The sequence below is a fragment of the Branchiostoma floridae genome, chromosome 4 (assembly GCF_000003815.2).
Source record: "Branchiostoma floridae strain S238N-H82 chromosome 4, Bfl_VNyyK, whole genome shotgun sequence".
NCBI lineage: Eukaryota > Metazoa > Chordata > Leptocardii > Amphioxiformes > Branchiostomatidae > Branchiostoma > Branchiostoma floridae.
The window spans coordinates 24,614,116-24,635,315 of record NC_049982.1 but is presented as its reverse complement, the minus strand read 5'-3'; the positions used below and the strand labels follow the sequence as shown (position 1 = coordinate 24,635,315).

General features: G+C 40.5%; 2 protein-coding genes across 2 annotated transcripts in view; one reads left to right on the top strand and one right to left on the bottom strand.

Annotated features, from left to right (window-relative positions):
• Window positions 1-3,043, bottom strand: part of LOC118414275 (red fluorescent protein drFP583-like) — a 15,230-nt gene extending 12,187 nt beyond the window's left edge. Inside the window, exon 1 of the mRNA XM_035818202.1 lies at window positions 2,921-3,043. Coding sequence (XP_035674095.1) covers window positions 2,921-2,923 — 3 coding nt within the window. The 5' untranslated portion in view covers window positions 2,924-3,043. The remainder of the gene's footprint in view (window positions 1-2,920) is intronic.
• A 9,220-nt stretch (window positions 3,044-12,263) lies between these two features.
• On the top strand, window positions 12,264-19,708 carry LOC118414773 (GFP-like fluorescent chromoprotein dsFP483). Its single transcript, XM_035819009.1, has 7 exons — window positions 12,264-12,347; window positions 15,544-15,592; window positions 15,865-15,957; window positions 16,850-17,001; window positions 17,281-17,380; window positions 17,780-17,910; window positions 18,610-19,708. Exons 2-7 carry the CDS (start codon window positions 15,590-15,592, stop codon window positions 18,788-18,790), a joined length of 660 nt encoding a protein of 219 aa, XP_035674902.1. The 5' UTR covers window positions 12,264-12,347; window positions 15,544-15,589; the 3' UTR covers window positions 18,791-19,708.
• Window positions 19,709-21,200: the final 1,492 nt, after the last annotated feature.

Genomic DNA, 21,200 nt, shown 5'->3' with positions numbered 1-21,200 from the left:
AGGAAGGGTTTTTTGGCGCTTTTTTTAGTAAAAGGACTGGATAAAAGCCTTTCTAGTCTAATAACGGGATAAGACCCACTCTAACCCATCTATACAAGAATAGATAATGCAGACCATCCTTTTTGTACCTTTTTTATTTTTAGAAGGAATCTAACAAGTCCCTTCTAGTATACAGATGGGATATCGGGGGTCTTATCCCTTTATTATACTAGAAAGGATTTAGGAGGTACCTTCTATTAAAAAATGGGATAACATACCAGAAATACAATTAGCACCATTTTTGGGACTAGCACGTTTACACCTACAAATAAAATACGTACTAAATAAATGGACTACATAATCAATTCTTGTATATTTAAGTCTGTATGAGGCGCGCATGGGAGTATTTGCCTCCACCAGGCTCCACAGGTCGTTAGAAAAATAATAGAAATTGGACAAACGTAAACAGGTAACATATCAGACGAGTTAGCTTGGTCGCTTACCATACTTCTCGGTCAGCTAACTCATCTGGCATGTTATGTATCTATATTTGACCAATTTGTACTATTTTTCCCGCGGCCAGTGGAGCCTGGTAGAGACTAAGAGTGTCATACGCACCTCAAACGGACTTGAATATAATACGCATGTGCGACCCCACCTTAACTATAAGTTTAATCCTAGCACGTACTCTATGAGCATGTCTGTGACATTTGATCACGGTGCACGTGGTCCACTTTGAAGAATCGTTCGGCTGAACTTGTTGAGCATGGCCTTAAACGAACCCCTTTCCACTGACGTGGTAATAATGTGTCTTCCAAAGTCAAGAACCTGTTTTTTTTTTTCAAATTATTTATTTTGGCACCTGCATCAATAGCACGTGCTCGTTCGTGCAAATTTATGATCCTTTGAGGTCAAAGTTGAATTTACAACCCGAGCGCTGTCTAAACCGCAATCATTTTAGGGACATGCGATATAGGACTGCCATTTTACAAATGGGAAGAACAATCTTTGATTCTGATTTTTCTTTCACTGTAAAATGCTGGGAAATTTGTTTTCGACATAGACCAAATTCTTCCACTGTCATATCAAGATAAGATGCCTCACAGGATCAGAACATGTTTTAGTTCATCAATTAGGCGCCCCATCTATAGGACTTATTGAACACTGCCAAATAGGACGTACTATAGTTCTCGCAAATACGATCCTTTGACTTTCAGGTTAACGTTTAACTACATTGAGTGTTAACTACTACCGCAATCATTTAAGGAACATACGATGTAGGTCTGTTATATTTATGAAAGGAAAGAATTATATCTTTGAATCTAATTTCTAATTCTTTCACCGTAAAACGCTGGGCATTTTGGTTTTGGAGTGGACCATCCTCTGCTGACATAGTCACATGAGGTGCCTCCCAGGGCCAGAAAATGTTGGAGTTCATCAATTTGGCACACGTTGCGACAGGACTTGGTGAACCCTGGCAACTAGGCTCGTTCATCTGGCATATTTACGACCCTTTGAGGTTAACGTTGAACTTATATAGAGAGCGCTGTTGCTAACATAATTATTTTAGGAAAAACGAAGCTGGACTGCCTTATTTACGAAAGGGAAAGAAAATATCTTTGATTCTAATTTTTCTTCATTTATTCAACGCTGAGCAATTTAGCTTGGGAATAGACAATCATTCGCTGACATAGCAACTCTATGCGCTTCCCAGGGCCAGAAACTCTTTTACTTCATCAATTTGGCACCCCTTCAATAGGACTTATTGAACCCAGCCAAGTAGGGCTTGGGGTTAACGTTGAACTCATATAGAGAGCGTTGTTGCCACCGAAATCATGTTAGAAAAATACGGTACAAGACAGACATAATGAAGAGAGAATTACCGTCTGCTCTATCGGTGTTGCTGACCAACTTGCCTGATGACCTGAATTATTACGGTATTGCAATGGATTGGAGTACATAACCTTTTTTTTTTTTGCTTTCGTTTAGCACAACTCAAATTTGTAGAGCACTGTTTGATAAAGGCGGTGTATTAGGTAGGTTGATACATGTGCAAACAAGATAATTATAGGTTTTGCAAGAAAGACTCCGCTATGTGCACCGGAAAATGGCCGCGAGCTTTTTGAAATATTGCAGGTAGACACTATGCTCTTATTTTTAATATTCCGTTTGTTGATAATCCGATTGTATTGTTGCACTCTGTTTGTTAAAATTGTATGTATTTTAGAAATGTTGTGAACCTTGGAAGATTATCCCTATTGGGCTAAAAAGTTTCGTAATAAATGAAATAGATGAAGCTCTAGTAAAAGTGAAAAACCATTTATCAATACACGATGTTACATATGCAAGAATTATAATTCTTTTTGCAGATGAAAATGATGAGAGGTAGAATTGTTTTACCAAATAGGGTACGTCATGAAGATCAAACTTGCTTGGTTGAATCAGTAAGGTTAAATCAAAGAAAGCTGATGCAGTGGCAGTCCGACGTAATGAAAATCACAAATATCTAAAAACTGCACGGAGAGGATGCAATGTCTAACCCTTGGGATGAAAATGAGCTCTTTCTAAAGTAGTTATTGAAATAACTAAAACTACTTATAGCGTTGCCAAAAAGAACTAAGATAAACGGCAACATAATGATAATCACAAAACACGTCTCACAAATGTCCATATCATCCTCAGAGAATTGAATGATGCGTAGGTGGTATAGAAATCTTCAAAGTCCAAAGAATAAAGATTGTGATATGTCAAACGTTCAGCTGTTTTTCTCAAACAAAACCGGTTTCTTAAATTTCCTATTGTCTTGTCCTTATTATTTCTCATTTTTCGGGCCACATATTACTACTGTAGCATTGCGCAAACTGCTAATAACTTATAAAAAATGACTATTGGCTAAGCAGAAAAGAAACTAGGAGAAGAAGAATCATTGCAGATATCTTACCATGATCGGATTTTACGAATATCTCTCTGCTAGGTTGACCGGTTGTTGAAATGTCTATGATGTCCGCCAAGAACCGAAATCGGTCTTTCACACATCCACGCGGACTTATATACTCAATGTCGGAATGTGGGGCGGAGTCAAGTTTAATTATAGTATCGATATATTCATAGTCATCCGCAATCTCAAAATCTTGAAATTTAATATACACATTGCATACCTTAAATTAGACAAAAACGTGGCCTGACGGCCCTGAATTCTCTATTGACATGTTTTAATTGGTTTTGTACCCAACCACACCCTCTGGATTGATAAAATTGGTATCGAGGGGAATCAGAACGAATTTCGAAATATTTGTAAAATCTGTTCATACTTTTTGAAAATTATTTCTTTCATGGCTCAACTGAGTACTGTTATGTCAATGTCTTATTACATTGATACTAACATATTAATAACAAGCAAACATATTAATAACTTCATACCCGGGTCTACCGAAAGTGCGAAAAGGAACGAAAAGGAACGAAAAGGAACGAAAAGGAACGAAAAGGAAAGTACCGAAAGTACCGAAAGTGCGAAAAGAAACGAAAGGGAACGAAAAGAAACAAACGTTCCTTTTCGTTCCTTTTCGCACTTTCGGTACTTTCCTTTTCGTTCCTTTTCGTTCCTTTTCGCACTTTCGGTACTTTCCTTTTCGTTCCTTTTCGCACTTTCGGTACTTTCCTTTTCGTTCCCTTTCGTTCGTTTTCGATCCTTTTTGTTCCTTTTCATTCCTTTTCGTTCCTTTTCGCTCCTTTTCGTTCCTTTTCGCTCCTTTTCGTTCCTTTTCGCACTTTCGGTACACCGCTCGGTACAACCACTCTTCAACGTAACGCACTACTTAGGTCACTTCAGGTCTTTGACACGCGTGTAGCTAATGTTAAAACGCTTATATCAATTATAGATCCTTCTCTCGCGTTGTCGTACCGAGATGAAAATCACCCAATGCATATAATATATATATATATATGCTTCAAAAGTTTAAAATGTGCCAGGCACTAGTGAATCTGTATGAGAGATGCTGGACTTTTGGATTAGAAAAATAAATTCTGGTTAAAAAATAAGATAAGAGCTTGATTCCTTTAGAATTACTTTCTCCACAGTTGGCTTGATTAAAGTAAAATGATTTTGAATTTCTTAGGCCAAAAAAAGCAAATAATAATTTGTCGATAGCAATGACCTCCAATGATATGCCACATACCAATTACTAGAGCAACCGGGTATTTTGGAAACGGTCAGACTTTTTGATAGCATTTATTATTTTTGGTCATTGACACCGAAGACATCTTGTTGGAGAGTAGGTTTTATATCCTGACTTCGAGAATATACAAACTCACCCAAACAAGCTATTGTTACTCAAAAAACATGAACTACATATATCATTTACATCAGTTTCGTCTTGAATTGTCAAATATTTGCTTCTTGTAGGACTGAAATCGACCTTCATGTCCCTTACATGTAAATTCATAGTTACCTCCATGAAATGTCATGGAGGTTTTATTTTACCCTGCGTTTGTCTGTCTGTCTGTCTGAGAACAAGATAGCTCAAGAACAGCTGGGTGGATTGAATTCATACTTGGTGTGTTGGTGGGGTGTGATGAAATGATAAGATTTTGGGCCCCCTAGCTGGTTTCCTTGGTACTGCAGCGGAACGTCCGGTTTTGCTATCTCGTGTTCTGAACAAGATATGGTTCCGATTTTCGAGTGTTAGGTAGCTCTTGTGCTCAGGAATAAGTGACATAAGTTTGGGCCCCCTAGCGGCTAGTTTAGGGATAGCGGGGCATTTTTGTCATAAACTTCTGAAGTGGATAAATGAAGAAGGGAACAACGGCTTTTCGTGATTTTGGGTATGTAGGTACCTTAGACGATGTTGTACAAGATAAAATACTTATTATGCAAATTTAGTTTACATTAGCATGATTCATGTGAATATTCCATTATAGCAGTTTTTTCAATGTATCTCTTTTAACGGACATGATATGATTTTGATATTTGGGTGGTAGATAGCTTGCAACGTCATGACAAAGTGGGGCAAGTTTCAGCCCCCTATCTTTTAATTTTGGAACTGCAGGGGCGTTTTTATCAAAACACTCCACAGAGGATAACTATAGAAAGGAATGACGGATTGGCATCATTTATAGCTTAGGCAAAGTTGTTCATAATGATAGACATCTTATGCAAATGAGGACTTAATTTGCATAATTAATGAGGAAATCGTACAATTCCATTGTTTTCAATAACTGAACTTAGGTAAATGTAACACATGTAAGTTATAATAGGTGGAATACAAGCAGATATCAAATATGCAAATTAGGAACTGATTTGCATAATATATACAAAAATAGCAAATCCACTTATTGACTAATGATGCGAATTTTATACTTGTGACATGTGTACGTTAGTCAATGATGAACATCACCATGCATAAATCATGTAGATAGTTATTGCATAAAATTTACAAAAGCTCTAAATATTTCATGGAGGTATAAGGTCGCCGAAGTCTAGTTAGAATATAAAACCTTCTCTCCAACAAAATCTCTTCAATGTCACGGACTGCTATCTGAAACGTCTGACCGTTGCCAAAATCATTATCCAGTTTCTTGAGTAATTGCTATTTGGCGCACGATGACTACGTGTTAACGTGTTGTTATCCATATCATGCCATTGTTAATGTACCAATTTGCCAACGTTAACACCAATCGTTCACAAATTAATTTGTGTCCATAAATCATGTAATGTAAACTACATTTGACATGTCGTCGGCGCTTGCATAGTGGCAATGCCAAGCAGTGACAGTCAGACGATCGACGCCGCCTGTCAAATTTGAAATATTTATGGCACGACGGAGTCTTTATTTTGGCACATCTTCAAAACCGTCTGGGTCCAAATATGTCTATAACATGATCGTTTCTGGCAGCGAATCAGTTCTACAATACCTATTTAGCTCACCCAAAGTCATTGCGATGGCGATTCTCCGGCTCGTGCATACGTGTTGGAACTTGACCCTTAGTAATGTCCTTAGAAAGGGGTAACATGAGGTTGTCTGGAAAATCACAAAAACCTGAGCGGCAGAATAGCCTCTAATTTGGCAGACGCTCAGACAGGGTGCCATTTTTCCCATGGCCCAGCAAAATATAGAATGTTGGAATGAATTTAGCACGTTAACGTACGCTCGGTACGTTCAATCGTTTTCATAGTAATTTTTTTGTGTTTCTAGGAGTGAGTGCTAGCAGTACAACGTACGATCTGCATGCAGACAGAAAACACAAGTAAAGCTGAGGGCACAACCCCCCGTACTTGCAATTTGTCCGCACGTTATTTTGGGAGGCCACGTCCGCCACGTATTTCTGAAAACGTTCAGGCCGTATAGGGCAGGCGCGTCGCTCGTACTGGCACGTACGAGGGGCGAATCCGCAGCGCGATGGCACACAAAGTTTTTCCTGCACGTGAAGTTCTACGGCGTGTCTGCGTGCTCCAAAATCAGTCGGATTTCCTACGAGTGCGTACGGAGGCGGTACTTATTTTTATTTACCACTTACGGATGCAAAAAGATTGCCTATGTTTTGGCACGTAGACAGCACGTATTTACACTTAGCTTAAGGTGGGACCGTGTGCCGCAGTTGGTACGAGTATTCAATTCATTACCCAGAGGGTCTTACACGACTTTTCTCACTTCACTCAGGTGAAAACGCGAGTTCCTAGCTTTGGTTAGGACCGTCCCTCGGATAGGACTTTAAATGGACGTCCTGTGTCTGAGAAGAGCCACACCTCCAGAACCCACAACATAATGTTATAGAAAAGTTTAAGAGTGTCCTTCTCGGTGTGAGTGGATCAAATAAGTTAGTCCGGATATCCAGCATGAACTGTTTAGTACATTACAGATCTTAGTGTTACACCATAAGGTTATTTTCTGAGTATGCAAAAAAAAAAAAAAAAGATCTGAAATAATTGCATGAAATGCACTGGTCAATGGGGGGCAAGTTGTTTTTCCATTGTGTCTCGCCAAGTGTCGCTTCTGTTATCTTCCGTAAAAATATGGAATGATGGGTAACGTAGGTGGCAGGCAACACCTTCCTCCGATAACGAATGCGCACTATGTTCTATTTGTTATCATGGCATATCACTGGCTTATTTACCCAAGCGCCACCCAGAGCTCTCCGTTTACCCAAACATGCCACAGGACTGAGAAGATGATCCGTTGAAATCACCACCATGTCGTATAAATGTCATAAATGGAAGAGTCTGTGTTCTCGAACACATCAAGACGAATCAGACCATGACACCTAGGATAAAGTAATCCAAGCCTCCGCAGCAGACATTACTGACTCCATGTTTGTCTATGTCTATGTTATGGTATGTGTATATGCGATTATATGTTGATATGTGTCCGTAGTGACAGGAAGTGAGTGAAGAGAGATGTCAGACGTCATGTCACATGTCAGACTTTCCGGTGTGGCATACAGGAAGTACAGTCAAGGTCAAAAGGTCAATGGGAAAGGCTACTTATTTACGGGGATATCTAGTTTTTAGTCTGCTCGTTACATGTCCCTCTGTTGTCTTTTTTATCACAGCAATATATTTCCATGTGCTTGTCACATTCGCTGTATAGTGAGAGGACTAGACACATGTTAAAGAAAAATTGTTTGCATAATCTATTATATATCATGGCGTCGTCAGATCTTTAAACACCTGTCATTCGGCTAATCATGTTTTGTTTTCCGACTTCATATCAGCCATCTAAATGTTCTCGGTTATATCATTTAGCAAGGTTGTAGACTGCTAGGAACCGGTGACAATAAGAAAACAGGCCAAAATTTTAGCTTAAGAGCCTGCTATGGAATTAAGAAGCTGTGAGTCTGACCAAGGTGTCTGCTATCATGGGGATTACTTGCCAAAGTAAATATCCGGAGAACGCATTACACTTGACAGGTGTCCAAATGAATTTTGGCGAGTGAAAAGAATCACACTGCGTGAAAATCCCCAGTCGCAAGTCAGCACAACTGCTGATGATTAAGTTCGGCTAGGGTAACAATGAACATGGCTCGTGCAAGTGGCCTCAATTGGTCTTTTCACCTGGGCCGTATGTCTATCTGACTCACAGGAGGGTGGTCTGATCCCATTGTTAATTATATCCAGCTTATTTACCTATGTCAAGGAGGTTGTGTTTTCCATGCAGTCTGTGTGTTTGACAGCTTGTGTGTACCTGTGTGTGCTTCGACAGTATAACTCCAGTCGAGAAGCTGAGGACGGATATGCATGATATTCTGCATGTTTTGTAAAGGTCTGGATAATGAACGTCAAGTTTGAAGACGCAACTCCTATCTGCTTTGTATATGGTACTGCAGTCTAACATCTGGTCCTTGATATATATTGTTGATGGTTTTGATTAAAACTGACGACTCACCAATCATGTGTTTCGTCGACGACATTTTGTCTTCTTTGTTTATTTATCTTTTTAAATTCAACTTTTATTAACATTCACATAGCATTGTGCATATCGATGACTCTAGATATTCGAACCTAATATGAGAGCATAACCTCGATGACATTTCATAAAGTTTATGTAATATGAATGCCTTACATAGGATAATATAACGTGAATGTAAACAGGATGAAATTCGATCCGTCTCGTTGACCGCAAAGAGGCTTACATAAGACTCGAGCGACTCGTGGATGATGAGCTCAAATCCAAAATGTACTTATTCTGACAAAGTGACTGTCTCCTTTGTCAGAATATTTCTAGCTAATTATAATTGTTCAGATCAAGAGCAAGAAAAACAGAGCTTCGACTGATGAATGCATCCATGTACGATGTTGAATACGTGTAAGAATGAATGCGTGTAAGAATAAATGCGTTTAACTTAGTTTAGTCTTCTACTGGAAAAAATTAGTTTAATCGTTGGTACAAAAATACTCTCTAGATACCAAAATGTTCCCAGCTTCGATAAATTTACATCTTTCAGGGGTACAAAACTTCAGTTCGAAGGGTATAAAGATTTGTCCAAAGAGATTGTAAGAAAAATCCAATGTGTCGAATGGAACGCATATTCCCAAAGAGAGTATACTAAGTGTCTTCAAGCAAAAACTAGAACGGTACCATTTGCAAGCAAATACATAATTTTCACCTTCACATGGTCTAGCCTAACAAACTACTACCGTTTCTTCTTACTCAAACACAGTCTATGGTGACCAGCCCCTCCAGCTCTGTCCTGCCACTTGCTACATAATGTAATCCAACGCCACATTTTGTCTGCCACTTTACCAGTAACCATAGTGACAGCCTGCTGGTCCCGGTCATTGACCTTATTTGTTTGGAGAAGAAGAGGAAGCCGAGCGAAAGCAATATGTTTCCCTTCGTGGAGGTAAACATAACAAAATATTTTGATACTACTCGCTTCTACTACGATGATTACACACGTTTTTTTTCTGCATATGGTAACGTGTTTGGCGTGAAACGGGTTTGGCAATTAGAACTTTCCAAAAGGTTCTAACCGACACAAGGCTTTGCGGCTTCATTATTTGTCTGCAAGATCTCAGACAAGATACCAGAGGTCATCACTTTCCCGTATGCCAATATCAGTGCCACTAGTCAGACAGAAGATTCGCTGTGCTTGGTTGAATGGTTGTGTACTATAGGGTTACTGTACAATGCACCTATACGTTATTTCTGTTCTTAACTTAAACACTCCGGTGACATGCAGATAAGTATTATCAAAAGCATGTCTACACCGGTGCCACTGCACGTTTGCAACTGGAAGTTAACAGTTGAGCGACCAATACTAGATTTGCTGTTGTTATTGACATTATATTGTTATTGTGTGCAGACTTCTCTCTCTTCTCAGCCAGGCCCTGAATTGTGAGGAGCTTGCATTTGGCGGGGATTACAAAGATAAGCCTGTGCACAGAGTACGACAGTTCGTGGCCTTTGAACGATAAGGATAATTTTGTGCTGCCCACTGACAAACTAACAAACATAGAGAAAGGGCAATTGAGACATAACCTTCATAGCGAAATTAATGATGATGATAACAACTCTTGTTAATCTGTTAAACGCTCTTCAGATAATCTGATGATAGAAGTAGTGCTTGGTTGGATGATTGTGTACTATAGGGGTACTGTACGATGCACCAATACGCTATCTCAGTTCTTAAACACTCCGGTGACATGCAGATAAGTATGATCAAAAGCATTTCTACACCGGTGCCTTCGCACATCTTCTTCGGTTTGGCCACCCTACAACTTGAAGCAACCAATATTAAGATTTTTTATTGTTATTGTTATTGCTATTTTTATTTTCATTGTTATTGTTGTTGTTGTTATTGTCATTGTTGTTGTTATTGTGTGAGCCGATTATTCTCTCTTCTCAGCCAGGATCTGAATTACAAGGAGCTTGCAGTTGGCGGAGATCGCAAAGGTCAGCCTTTGCACATGTACAGAGCCTAATACGACAGTAATTGCGCCGTTCGTGGCCTTTGAACTGTAAGGACAACTTTATGCTGCCCACTTTCACACTGACAAATATAGAGAAAGGGCAATGGAAACATAACCTTCATAGCGAAGGTAATAATGATGATAACAACTCTTGTTAATGTGTTAAACACTCTTCAGATAATCTTATGATAGAAGCAGTGGTCCACAGAAGAACTATCTTTTGCTATTTCTTGATGCACAATAATTTGGCGTGACAGTCCAATACTTGGTCGGCCAATTAGATGATATCTTGAACAAATGGGTCGTGATGTCAATGTGATGGAAGTATACCCTTTTTGCAGTGAGAGTGCACACGAATAGAGCTCGCGTAGTCGTTTCATAGGTCAATATTTGAAGGCATTTGATTTTGAATGGTGTTTTTGTTGTAGATCTAGCTAAATTTTCCGAACACCACCGGCTTTATTCATAACGGAGGGTCTGCATGCTCTTTTACGTAAGGCGTAAGCAGCCTATTTTTATTTCCCGTAATTCGAAGGGAAAACCATCTTATCAACATAATAGTGTGCAAATCTTAGATAAATGACCTATGCGCACCAGCCCCAGGAACTCCAAATCCTTGAGCTTGTTGGCAAAATGTGTATACCAACAAACCAGTTTTAAGATATTCATTTCAGCTGCTAGGAATCACAAGGGCGAGTATGAACCACAGGAAGTTCTAAAAACGTTCGGCACCAAAGGTATGCCGAATATTTGGCACGGAATTAGAAAAATCATTTAGTGTCCAAACGTAATACAGGCAAGTGCAGGAGAAAACTTCTGCATTTTGACATGCATTTGTTAAGTGCGCCAAACACAACACAGTCTCAATGGCCATAGTCAAAAACAATTCCACTGCTGTCACGGAGGTAACATAACGTGATAGAATTGAATTATACAATGTTGTGAAGAAGCCAGCAACCATGCAGTGAATTCTCAGTGTCGAACAGTCAGTAGGTACCAATTTGAATAATGAGACCGTTGTAACGTGCTTGAGCTAGGCACCTCGAAAAACGGGACCCTCATTTTAAGTCCCTTCCGACAGACAAATGCAGCCCCAACCGAGATACGTATACCCTCCCGGGATTCGAACCTGGTTCTCCCAGTTACCAAATAGTTGGAACCAGGTGTAGGCTGGCTATTATAAAGATAAACATTTTATATCTCTTGTTTCTTGAATCTGTTTCTTATCAATATCCTTCAGTGATCGATAAGTTTGAAATAAGGTGAAAAACTCAAATTCCGGGACATAGTACGAAGCCTTTTTCCAGTATCCACCGAATTTCTAATTGTTCACTGCAGTCACTGCTTTCCAGTCAACGCCCTTTTGAAAATCATTAGGTAACTGGCGAGAAACACAAGGGTGGACTATGGGCGGAGCTAGCTGAGTGGGTCTTGTTCTTTTTGCCATGAAATCTTCTATCACTACAATATAAAAATCTGACATTCGTAACGATTCCCTACAGCGATGTAGCAACAAAGAGGCGCAGATCAGAGAGTAAAGCTTTGAAACTTGACAGAATTTGAACCAAGGTTTTGACCGCAAGATGCATGGCAAATATCTTACATAAGATGGCAATGCTGTTGTATAAGACAAACTTGGTCATTGACCCAAGAACTCTTGAGGCCTAACCAACCCGGGAGATGGGTAGGACATTGTTCAGGACACGTTCGGCGCTAAAAGATAGGCGCGGCCCAAAATTGTTTTTCAAGTTACTGTCCAATGATAGAAAACATCCCGTCGATACGTCCATAGCTATTGGTTCGTGCTAATAAAGATTATGCTAATAAGGGCCCTAATAAGGGCAAATGTGCTATAAAAGACGGAGAGAGCGCGCCGCTTTCCCCACACCTTGGCGAAGGGACGACACGAAGCCGGCCCCATCTCAACTGTACGTCTTCAACTTCTAGAAGTCAACTTTTGACAGTGGGTAAAATCTATTGCCTATATCTCTAATTGTGTTAACGGCATATCTCTGTACATATGCTAGTTGATATGACATATGTATGTATATAGAGTTTGTAAGAATACCGCATTCTTATATGACTAATTTATTTAGATCTACTTCGTCATCCTGACCCGTACATTTGTGTATACAATGTAGATTGTCGGATGCTCTGTTTTACCCGTAAATTTTTCTCGAACTGATTTGATGTTCTGAAAAAAGTTTTTGGGTGACAGAGAGATTTTTTTGTCGATTCAGGATAAGATATGCCATGTTTCTGCACAGTTATATCGTAGCAAATCCGGCATGTTGAATTAGTGTCAGAGCAAATGTATACCTATATTTGGCCGGAGCCCGGTCACGTATGCCTTGCGATTGTTGTATACCATCGCAAACTGAATTCTGTCATGTGTACGTTCACACAGTCTACTTGTAAATTCAGTGGCATGAAAATCATGCGAAAGCCTACGATGGTCCAAACCACAAACCCAACGATCTCATGTTCACAAAAGTGCGTTTGTCTATACATTTTCCTTGCTATTACCAGTTCCTTTCTGCCAATTATCAAATCTGTGGTCCAAATGCTCCCGATATCTTTCGGCGACCGTATTCATTTTCGGCCAGTACCTCCGATCCCCTACCGTCTCCATATCGTTGACGGTGATTTCTTAGATATTTCTTGCCAACCAAAGGACAAAATGGACGCTATTTCTTAGCCATTCCAATTCCCTTCTCAGAAGACTCTTCATTCACTTAAAAGTTGATCATGAACAACGAAATGTTTCCTTAAGAAACTTTTCCCTCCGTCCAACTGTTCCCCGCCCGTCTAGTTCGTGCGTGCCTCGGAAAAATAGTTTGGCACACTCGGAAAATCTTCTGTCCGCAGGTACGTAACCGTGTCCAAAAACAGCCCCGTATGATCGCATGACCGTAAACAGACACACTCTGGCTATAGTCTTGTGTCTATCGTGCAAAATTGTCGTTCTGTTGTAGATGCTTGGCTCTTTCGTAGCTTTCCTGTAATTGCGAGAGTCGTGCATGTGTTCTGTCCCAGCTTGTTTGTATATTCTATGGCATCAAAATCGTACGACGGTCAACTATGAATACGACCGTACCGTCAGTTAGTCCCCTCACATTTCCAAACAGTGGCCCGGTGCCCAATTTCTAAACTCCTGTTCCCAAATCCTCCCGATATCTTTCGGCAACCGTACATGTGTTCATTTTCAGCTAAGACCCCCGAATTCCCTACATTCGAGTTCTAAGATATTCCGTGCTTCCCCAAAGACGAAATGTACGCTAAATCTCTGTCTGCTTCATTGGCTTGGAAGCTAATAATGAATATAGAAATGTCTCCTCACAAAACCTTTCCCCCCACCCAACTTTTCTCGCATGTCCAAACATAGGCGGTAGGCCAAGGAATTGTTGTCGCGCCTCGGAAAAATAGTTTGATCAGTTTTGGCACACCGGGAAAATCTTCTGTCCACGGGTACGTTGTCCAAAAACAGCCCCGTATGATCGCATGACCGTAAACAGACACACTCTTGCTATAGTCTTGTGTCTATCGTGCAAAATTGCCGTTCTGTTGTAGATGCTTGCCTCTTTCGTAGCTTTCCCGAAATTGCGAGAGCCGTGCATGTGTTCTGTCCCAGCTTGTTTGCATATTCTTTGGCATCAGAATCCCTCCACAAAAAAATAAAACGGTCAACAATGAATACGACCGTGCCGTCAGTCAACCCGCACGCCGTACGTGCAAATACGTGCTGTCTACGTGCCCGAAGTGGACAATCTTTTGGGATCCGTAAGTGGTAAGTACCGCCTCCGTACCAACTCGTAGGGAATCCGACAGATTTTGGAGCACGCAGACACGCCTTAGAACTTTACAGGCAAAACTTTGTGTGCCATCGGGCTGCGGACGTGGCCTCCCTATTATAGTAAAAACGTACGGACAAATTGCACGTATGGCGGGTTGTGCCCTAAGCTTAAGCATTGAATCTACTCACATTTTCAAACCTTGGCCCGGCGCCCAATTTCAAAACTCCTGTTCCCAAATCCTCCCGATATCTTTCGGTGACCGTACATATTCCTTTTCATAGAAATTTCACAATGTACTGTGTTCATGTTGTTTTTTACAACGTGTTTGTCTTATGACTCCAGGAAGACTACTAAATGCTAGTATACTCACTTAAATGGAGATCTTTTTGATAAACTTTTGAATAAATGTCAACTCACAAAGCCTTCCCCCCACCAGCTTTTCTCGACCGTCCAAATGCAGTTTCTGCGTGCCACGGAAAAATCTGTTGTTCATTGGACTATACGGTGTCCAAATAAGGCCTAGGCCCTGCTCACATTCTTCGCACGACCATCGCAAGATCCGATTCTTTCTTTCTTGACAATGACACGATTCATTACACCGAGTCAGACAAGGCAACTCGTGCTAGCCCATATAGCATAGTATTAAAGTCTTGCATCGGTCGCACAAAATCGTCGTTCTGTCGTAGCCAGATCCTTGGGAGATTGGGATCCACGTACGGCGGGTTGTGCCAACAACAAAACGCGTAGACTACTTTTAAACTCTCAAAAAGACGTGCAAAGCAAACTGGGTACCGGTATACCATGCATCTGCTCGAAGATCCACATTTTGTCACTGCATGAGGCAGGTTTTAACTCACATCGCGAACCGTGTCGTGCGTCGTCCTAAAAACAAGCTTGCGGGACAGCACTGAAAACAGTACAGAACTGTAGGGGGGTCTGTTTACACTGCTGAAAGTAAAACATGACGTTTCCGACCCAATGAAGATGCACTATAAGGTGATTATTGGCAGACCTGTTGGACGGACCTGAGCTTCATGGTTCACTTGGGTTCACAGCATTACACATGGGTAATGCTATCATCCATTGTAGCTTTAACCGCTCCTCAAATCCACCCGAACGTATATTGCCAGGGTACGATGGCCCAGAAAGACATCCCGTCGTTGCATACACCAATGAGAATATGGAAAAGCTTCTATCGTTCACAAACCATTTTGAGAGCTACGCCCATGGCATTTTGCGGCACTACTATTTTGTGGGACTGTTGAAATAATTGAGTACAGTTCCATATTCTCTTTATTTGTCTTAGATTAAAGGGGAAAAAAACTTAAAGTGAATGATTTCCCATCATGTCATTTTTTTCTTCAGACTCAAGGCGTTTCCTCCAGTGGTTATCTGAGACGACACGTCGAAAATGGTAAATTTCTGCACTATATTACGTTATCACTGTCATATCATCAGTTTCAACCTGTTAAAAAGCTAATAAGAGTTAAAGGTTGCCTTTGTTTCAAATTTTCTTTGTGGCTAAATGTTTCTGTTCCTTTTGAATTTTAATTAGAATGCAAAGCACTGTTCCTGATATCTCATTTTAGTTAGGGTAATACAAATAGAAAATGTTTTTCTATATAGCTGTTGTTGATATGTAGTAGTTTGTATTAATCAGACACGATGCTTTGATTATGATTATAGCCTCTTCCAAAGACCCACGAGTTGCACATCTTTGGTTCCTTCAATGGTGTTGAGTTTGACATGGTTGGTCGCGGCATCGGCAACCCTAATGAGGTAAAGTATGTTATATCCTGACTTCTATCGTGCAAAAAAAAAAAAACTACTTCCAATAAGCTGGGTATTTTCTAGTGTATAACAAACCACAAAAAGCTTTTCGAATTATGACTTGAATATCATTTGGTGATGATGTACGAAGTTTGAACCTAGTATGAATGGCACTGTAGTGATGAGATTATCATCATTCATTAGCAGATTAACTTGCCAGGAAATAGTTTTGTAAACACCTTAGAGTTTGTAAGTCTTGCAAACTGTCGAGATTTCACGAGGCCATCTATACTATACGATGCAATTCAGGAAATTGTGGAACTGAAACAAAAATGGTTAGAATAAATCACATCGCTTTTACGGCCCTTTAGAATGAAGAAAACAACCAATTAAATGCACATTCGTATTGCGTATAGAAAAGAAACGTAGCCATATATCTGTGTCATCCTTCTTCTCACTTAAATGCTCGAGTCGATGAGAAAAAAATAGTTTGACTAAGTTTACTTCAGTTTAGAATTTAGCTTTAATATCGATATTTTCTACTATCAAATTATACATGTACATATATTCAAAGATGAACATATATTGTTAGTTTTCGTACATCGGAAGTCGATGAGGACCTTGCCTTCAACTTTTTCAAAGATAAAGTTACATTAATACATTGTAAATCGAATTTCAATTACGAACGCCATTTTGAAATGTGATCCCGCGAGAGTATTATACACGTTAAACGTGGCGAGATCTCACGAGAGCTGAGCGCACGAACACGAGGCCGAGAGCGTTCCCGCGTCTCTCAGACAGGAGGCGCTCCTTAAGCTCCACATATATGCTCTCAGGGGTAAAAGACACCATTGGGCTTGATATCGTCCGATTAGTCTTAACTCTATTCCTCCACCTTCAGGGGTCTGAGGAACTTAACGCGAAGTTCACCAAGGGTCCCCTCAAGTTCTCCCCCTACATACTGGTCCCTCACCTCGGGTACGCTTACTACCAGTACCTGCCCTTCCCTGACGGGATGTCGCCTTTCCAGGCCGCCATGCACGACGGCTCGGGGTGAGTGATAGAGGCTTTATAAAGACGTTAATGCTTATGCTCTTGCGAACTAAGACCTAAGGTAGTTGTAAATGTAAGGAGAGATGAATTTGTTAGTGAAAATGATGCTTATGAATCGAGACTTTCTGTATCTTTTTCTTTTTTACTTCAACCACGAGGGAGTTCCAATGACCGTGTGTTTTCTACATCCTCATAACGCCTCACGGTCAGGGTAAGGGTCAAAGGTCAGAGTTAATGTGTTAGCAACATTCCTTCTGTTTGTTTATTTGTTTGTTTTAGCTATCAAGTGCATCGCACGATTCAGTATGAAGACGGTGCCTCCGTGACTGCCCACTACCGCTACACCTACGAGGGAAGCCACATCAAAGGGGAGTTTCAGGTAACAATTTATAACGCAATTTGTGAACGAGAAAATTGTTAGACATAGCTGGGCTTCTCAACACTGATGTCTTTGCTTCGGTTGTCGGTGTTGGTTTTGTTTTGTTTTTCCAAAAGAGCGGTACTAGTTTTCGTAATTTCTATACTTAAACCTGATAATGAATGCTGATCCAAAACATTGCATCCAAAGAAACTGCTTCTCAAAATAAAATCAACTCTACGTTTTAAACTCATGGCTACTGAGCCTAAAGATTGCATTTACAAAAAGGCTATCAAAATGCCGTTGTTAGGACCTAGTAGTAATCTAAATCAACTTGACATACGTAAGATTAAGATTCCACAATTTATCGTCTGTAAACATCGACATCGAGCACTGATTATGTTGACTGATATGCTTCAGGTGATCGGGACCGGATTTCCTCCTGACGGTCCTGTGATGACCAACAAGCTCACCGCTATGGACTGGAGCGTGACCAAGATGCTGTACCCGAACGACAAGACCATCCTCAGCACTGCCGACTGTAGCTACACGTACGTACGAGATTTTCTCATGCACCTGCATGTTCGGAATTTTAATGCTAGGCGATCCAGACTTGTTCACTTCTGTCATAAACGTTATCTTAACGACTCCAAAACAGTGACCATAGATTTATCAAAACCGGGATTTCCGCTGCGGGACCATCTTAAGCCGACAGGGGGCCAAAAACCTAACTATTGCAAGGTCTCATGATATCCTTTTTTAACTTGAGGCAAACATCTAATGTTAATATTCACTAACACTAACTACATCGGTGGCAAGCAATGACAACATTTAAAGGTAGTTAGCTATCATCGTGATGTTACCTTTACTGGAAAATTACTTCATCCAGTCCAGTCCAGCAACGTGTTATAATAACTTATATTGTGGGAATATTATAGACACGCCAGATCCTTATCCCTAAACCGCAATCAGCACCAAAATTGTAATGAGTTTTAAACATTGTTAGTTTTAATAACGAACCTTGAATTGATGCTGTACGTGCACACACCAACTCAATTCAGGCTTGAAAGTGGTGCTACAATAAGGTTCAAAGTTCAAACACCGGCACCGTCTCCCACCACCACCACCACCAACCCAATCCTGAAGAAAGATGTCGGATGCCTCTAAAAGCTCCTCACCAACCATCTTTGAGTCGTGTTTCACAGTTTGATTCTCTATAATCGGTATTACATTGTGTCCTTTCTTTACAGCACCACCGCGGGCAAACGCTACCAGAGCAAAATGCGTGAAAACAACACCTTCGCCAAGCCGATGGCGGCCGACATCCTGCAGAAGCAGCCGATGTTCGTGTTCCGTAAGTCGGAGCTCCAGCACTCCAAGACCGAGCTCACCTTCAAGGAGTGGCAGAAAGCCTTCACCGATGTGATGTGAGCATCCAGTGTGTAACATTTGACTGAAAACACCCTAAGAAGCATCATACATTATTTTCGTAAGCTTCTGGCCAATACTGCAGTAAAAAGAAAAACGCCATATTGTCTTGGAAGAACTGGACATATCTAACACTTATAAAACTTTTTCCAACCGGACTGAAGGCTTCATTTACTTTGTTTGTAAATGCTCAGCAATCAGCTATAAATTTCTGACATTCATACTTTAACAAGAAAACACTTCATCGACAGTGAAGGAACTGATACCATTTCCAAAAGCCACTGTTTTTACTTTGAAAGGGTGTTGAAATAGTCAAATGTAAATCTGACTGGATGTTTTCCATCGTTTCTACGCATACTAATATGAGTACTGCGGTGAATAAGAGCTTTCGCTATCTTATAGATTTATATACAATAGAGTCTTATGTGGTTAACAGAATTGCTCTTAGAGTTTTCCTTTAGTATGGAACGGCATTTTCCTGTCCATGTAGATGTAGTAGATTGTTTTCCACCATACATATTCATCTATCCAAATATCAAAGAAATGATCGCCATTTTGAAACTTGCTCTCGCGAGAGTACAGTCTGACGGGAATGTGCATGAGGTTGAATCAGAGAGACACTTGCTGCGTCTATGGAAATGGATCTGGAAATAAGATGCACAATTCCCATTTTGTATCACCTTCAGACAGCTATATAAATATACAGACCTCTGATTAATTCTGGCTAGAAAAGATCTGGTTCGTACTAACTCAACGATAAACAACAGTAAAGCTGAATATGATCTAAATGTGACCATTTCAGAAAATACGTATGTTCGTATATCACTTCATATACACAAAACAAAGGTCTACTTCCAAGCATTGTTAGTGCTGTTCTACTTCTTTGCTTATACTAATAAAGGCTCTGGGCACTATTGCATATATTGTTCCTCATTATTGACTATTGACTATGTCGTGTATGATATAGTACCTTCAACATTAGGTACAGAGCTACTATTTTCAGCGGGTTTTGATGTCACAGAGACAAACATTTCTTTGATTTTAATGAGAAAAGAGTCAATAGTGAAAGGAGTACGAGATATTAAACTAGAATTATAATTTAATTAAATGTTGTTTGCCTCTGACTATGCACAGATAGCCGAATGACTTATAATGAGATCCATCCTGGTATCGCATAGCGCGCGTAACGGTAAGGAATTATTGATCACTAAAGGATATTAAAGATTAGAGATCAAGGAAGGATATTGATAAAGAAAGGAAACTAAAAGATTCTTTGAAACATCAGAGTTATGAAATGTGCACTCTTAGGGGTAAGGGGAAAGAGCGGTATATGTATATGAACCCGTATATGTACAACAGTACACCCCCCTTGTGCGGCCCCACCAATCCAACATGGACCGGGAAGTCGCGCCTCCTGGCGTATTACTCTGGAATCCCACATTCACACAACGCTTTGAGTACAAACTCTCGAATGTTATCATTAACCTTTTTCACACTTCCCATAATACAATGCGACAGGGTTCCGGATATGGATGTTGACTGGGATGTTACCACCGTTGCCCAGGGTGTGAAACCAGGGTGAAAACAGCTAAAACCTTCAGTACGACGGCGGCAATTGCAAACTGAACGTAGAAAAGTAATGACATGGGCTACCAAACAATGAATTCGACGGGGAAAAATTGAAAATTTGGTCTAGCCTCAGGGTTCGTTTTACCAAGGACATATAACGTCCTTGGTATTACTAAGTAGATGCCTGTTTTTTCCCCTTTGTTTAAAGGCTTTTCATTGTCGTCGTAGCAATTACAGATTGAAATTCCCAGCGACCAGGATGGTATGAAATCAGGTTGGCAGCAGCATGTTGGTGTATTTAAGAGATGTATACTGCATTCCAACATGCCACAAATGATGTTAACAGTGGCTTGATGTTTGGGTTCGAGTGGCCTAGCAGACACTGCTTAAGTGCAGACATAAAACCACTGCGAACATTTCTGAAATTAGAATACAGAAACAACGTACGAAAACCGTATTGTTAACCATCTCCCTGCTGTCTAAGCTGTAAGCAATAGCAAACTGGTAGCTAAACAGATACATCATGTACTTCAGTGTGCTACAGCCTTTGACAGGTTAAGTACACGTGCCGATTGGTTACTGTAAATGCAGAAACGTTCGCAGTGGTTTATGTTTGCGGTTTTCGCCGTGGCCACTTCACCGCAAACTCAAAACCACCATGAACATTTATCCATTATAGTATGTGACTACTGAGTCTAATGATGCTACCGCGGACTCAAAACCACCGCGAACACGCCATTTTCCCGCTATCCCGCTATTTAAGTCCCGCGGACTAAAATGCATTTACAGTGACTGTGTCAGGTAAGGTCAGTCTAGCCTCAGGGCTGATGACTATTCAGTCCGG